The sequence below is a fragment of the Oreochromis niloticus genome, linkage group LG3, assembly GCF_001858045.2.
Source record: "Oreochromis niloticus isolate F11D_XX linkage group LG3, O_niloticus_UMD_NMBU, whole genome shotgun sequence".
Classification (NCBI taxonomy): Eukaryota; Metazoa; Chordata; class Actinopteri; order Cichliformes; family Cichlidae; genus Oreochromis; species Oreochromis niloticus.
This window is the reverse complement of record NC_031967.2, coordinates 3,211,027-3,215,044: the sequence shown is the minus strand read 5'-3', so window position 1 is coordinate 3,215,044 and position 4,018 is coordinate 3,211,027. Positions and strand designations below refer to the sequence as shown.

General features: G+C 45.3%; 1 protein-coding gene across 1 annotated transcript; it reads right to left on the bottom strand.

Moving 5' to 3' along the window:
• Positions 1 to 114: 114 nt before the first annotated feature.
• Positions 115 to 3,769, bottom strand: ecsit (ECSIT signaling integrator). The gene is made up of 9 exons (XM_025904347.1): positions 3,615 to 3,769; positions 3,240 to 3,479; positions 2,672 to 3,071; positions 2,357 to 2,580; positions 2,183 to 2,240; positions 1,912 to 2,060; positions 1,343 to 1,448; positions 404 to 1,257; positions 115 to 318 (listed from the first exon to the last, which is right to left on the bottom strand). Exons 2-8 carry the CDS (start codon positions 3,390 to 3,392, stop codon positions 929 to 931), a joined length of 1,419 nt encoding a protein of 472 aa, XP_025760132.1. The 5' UTR covers positions 3,393 to 3,479; positions 3,615 to 3,769; the 3' UTR covers positions 115 to 318; positions 404 to 928.
• Between the last annotated feature and the right edge of the window lie 249 nt (positions 3,770 to 4,018).

Here is a 4,018-nt window from a genome sequence, read left to right as displayed (position 1 = left end):
CATTCGAATCCTTTGTCTTTTTTGTTAAACTCTGTTTTCTCCAGTGCAGTTGTGTGGCATTATCATCAGAGATATTAAGAATTTCACATTAAAAAGCACAAAATTCCTGCTTTGTACATTGACCATATCATTTTTATTGAATCCATTGAAGTTGCATTTGATGGAGCCTGGACGAAGCACCAGTGTGGCTGCACCCTGGGCCTGCGATGGCAGCTGTGGGTGACCTTTGTGTGAGCAGTGCAAACTTGCCAATGCACTGCATTAAGGCAATGCATGGATGCAGAGCATGATGATGCACCTCATCAGGAGCTTTTTTTACTAAGAGATGGAATAACAGTTTCACAAACACACATTTTGCTAATTAACAAAACTACAATCAAAAATGGTTTTAGAGAAACCCTACCAGACACTCCACTGCTGAAAGACCACAGACGATGAGACGAGTCTACAAAGTTTCCTCCACAGTCTGACCTCAACCCCAACGTCATGACGACTGAAAAAGCCAAACAGTCCTGACAGCGTGAGCTCACTGAAGTCTGCGTGGCGAGCTGTTGTCATTACAGCAAAAACCAAGTAAACCAAAATCAAGTACGGACGTCAAAAACCAAAAACAGCAAGAGCTTCAATAGTAGTGAAAAACAGTCAATGGTTAAAGAGAGTCCAAACGTAAATGGAAGTCAACATTTACTGTGACAACTTGACTTCATCATTGTTTATTTGCACAGCTATAATGACTTCATCTGAACACATACGGAGTTAGTACTTAGTACTTCCCCAGATAGTCTGCTGTATTTTAAGGGAGTCAAACATTTGTGACTGAATAAATACGTTTGCAATCATTTTGTATGGCTTTATTAAATATGCTAAAAAGAATTTACAAAAACCTCCCAGCTGGTTGGGAGGGAGTCAGGAGGAAACTTTCTCCTGTTCACTGCTTCACACCCTGGCTTCTCCTGGGCTCCTCTTCCACTACAGCCTCAGCTTCTTCCACTACAGCCTCAGCTTCTTCCACTACAGCCTCAGCTTCCTCCCCAGGGTGTGCTTCTTCTCTTTGGACGTGTGAAGGAAACCAGGATCGACTGGCCGAGTCGGCGTCGCCCACCCCTTGCAGCTCCCGGGGTCCAGCGCCCAGTCGGAACAGCGTGGGGATCTGACCTAGGATGGGGTTACTCTCTTGGAGGCCAGAGATCCACTGATTGAGGGTAGCCTGGTCCCCCTGACTGGTCATGCACATGGCAAAGACTGGACCTTCATCCACTGGATAGACACACAGACACAGATCATCTATGTTACACCCTGGAAGTGAGGGGTTGTGGTCAACAGCAGTGATGCCATATCTTACAGTCTTCCACATCGAAGCTCTCATCGTCCCCCAGGTCGCGATCCAAATCCAGGTCTAGCTGCAGAGGATAGCTCAAACACCTCTCTGGGTCATAGGGCTCTTCTATCTGGGGGGAGGGAGGAGGAATGTTTTTGTAATTTAATTCACATATTCTATATTCATCAGAGTCTACAATGAGGGGAACACACAGGCGGTCACTGCTGAAAAGGCCGGCTGTTTGCAGATGACAGCCAGCCGAAGAACCGGGGAGAGCTTCACAGGCAGTGGAGTGAGGGTGGTGTCAGTTCCCCAAACACCAGCATGCACAGATGTCTACAGGAAAGCAGCTACAACTGCTGCATTCCTAATATCTGAGTGTATTAATGAACACACCAAGCTGGACATTTCTGTATTATAAATCCTGTTTTTAATTGATCTTAGGAAATATTCTAGAATCTGAGATTCTGGGTGTGACTTTTCTGAGCTATAACCCACAATCATTAGAATTCAAACACACTGTTATATGATCATCACACAGCATTTATTATCCACTACCCACTTTGTAATGGATAACAGTAATGTTCGCCCACCTTCTCTTCAGGTGGGGTAGGGTCAGCTCTGAGGACGTAGTAGTAAACACACGTTTTTCTCATCCACAGAGGGAAGGGGCCCTCCACAAACACGGGTCTGTCAGGGTTGTGCTTAGCGAGCGCTTCCATCTGGCCGGGGCTCTGGATGCCTGGTGCAAACACAGGAAAGACAGAAACAAACAACAAATATGGAAATTATGCCTCTATTAGTATTTATTAGCAATATATTTCTGACTAAAACACAGAATGTAGTTTCTCAAGTCATCCATACCTACTATATGTGGAAGTGTGACTTCAGCGCCGCTCTCTGTGACGTCTGTACAGGGCAGCTTGTGAGGAGAGCACACACACAAAGAGTTTGGTAAATACAAGATTTACATCTGATGACAAAAGTCAAAGACTGTTTCCAGCCTTCATGCTAAGCTAGGCTAACCCACACGTATACCTGGTAGACGGTCACTTTTGCATCCCAGTCGTTTGCCATGCGAGTGAGGCTGAAGCGTGCCAGGTCTACTGGGTCTTCAGGCAGTTGCTCAGGAATAGGAAAGGGGTTTACGTGCTTGAACTTGGGGAACCAGTACATGATACGCTGGTACTTTCTCATAGGGTGGGTCTTTTCTCCAAAGATCTGGACCAGCAGCACTTTGGTCTCAATGTTGGGCATGATACCTGAAGCACAGACACTGACACTTAGACACAAAAACAGTGTAAAGAATACCTCAAGATTCTCAGCAACTACCACAAAACTATAGACACCCACCATAATTCTCCATCTGCTCCAGGACCTGCACTCCACACTCCTGCTGACGGGGATAGTGGTTGAACATTCTCTGGATGAAGTTTCGCGGCACGAATACCTCTTTAGGAAAAACATCCAGCAGCTTGTTGTAGACAGTGAGGTCTTTTTCCACCCCGAATTCTGGCATCTTCTTCAGAGCAGCATAGATAAACTCCACATGACCTCGACGCCTTATGTCTCCCTTGGTGTAGACGTCTATCACTTTGTTAAATGTGGCCTTGGTTTTGGCTTCTTTGGCAACCTGCTCAAACAGGTCATCGTGGGTGACCAGAGATTTGTCCCTCGTCTTGTCCTCCTCCTGAACGAACCGTGCAGGCTGACCCTTGGTGCACGCTGGGCTGCTGTGGAAATGTCTCAACACCTAAAAGCAACATGTTTTAGTTATGAACGCATATAAAAATTCATTCATATGATCTGATTAGATTATTTATTGATTAACAACAAACAAAGAGTCGACTGCCAGCTGCCTTTCTCTGCGGTTATATCAGTGTGGTTTAAGAGCTTAAGTCTGGTCGCTGCTAAAGCTCACCTCGCGCTGTGCGCACTGCAAGCCGCCGAGCTGACTCGAGGAGCGTGGCCGGAATAGAGCGCCGTTGTCTCCAGCAGCAGGAGGCAGCAGCCTCCCTGCGTGGCTGAGCAGCCGCAGAGACTTGAGCTGATGCAGGCAGCGGCTGCCCTTCATAGTCGAGCCATCATAGCGAGTGTTAGAGAACAGAAGTGCGCACGGACGTGAAGCTCACACATTCACTCTTCGGTGAACCTCATCCAGCTGTAAATATTTGTACAGAACAATAAAACTTTACATTTCACATTTTTGTGAAGTTTAGTTCGTCAGCTGCTCAAACGTTGTAGTAAGGATAGTTATTATTATTACCCCAAAATGTATAACCAAGTTAATACTGACCATTAATGCCGACAATCGGACAAGACTAGAGTCTCCTTCAGAAAGCGCTGTCAATGTACGCTACCATGTTGAAAGGCCAGTACAGCATTCCGGTCCGACACGCGTTTCCTTCCCCCAAACAACGGAAACAGTGACAGAAATGATTGTTCCGTAAAACCGCAAATAAGCGCAGTAAATATTCTCCATTGAAATGCAGGAAAATTATTATTTAATCAATGCTATTATCCGCGTTGTAGCTATGATTCTTCAAACTATTAAACAAAAGTAAGAAAAGAGAACGCTAACTAAATTTAAAAAAAAAAAAAATCATTGTCGTGTTCTTGTCAGTTTAGTCTAATTCAGGAGATATTTCTTAAGGCAAGAGTCACCACTTTGCAGCCATTGTCGAGCTTATGTTGGCTGAC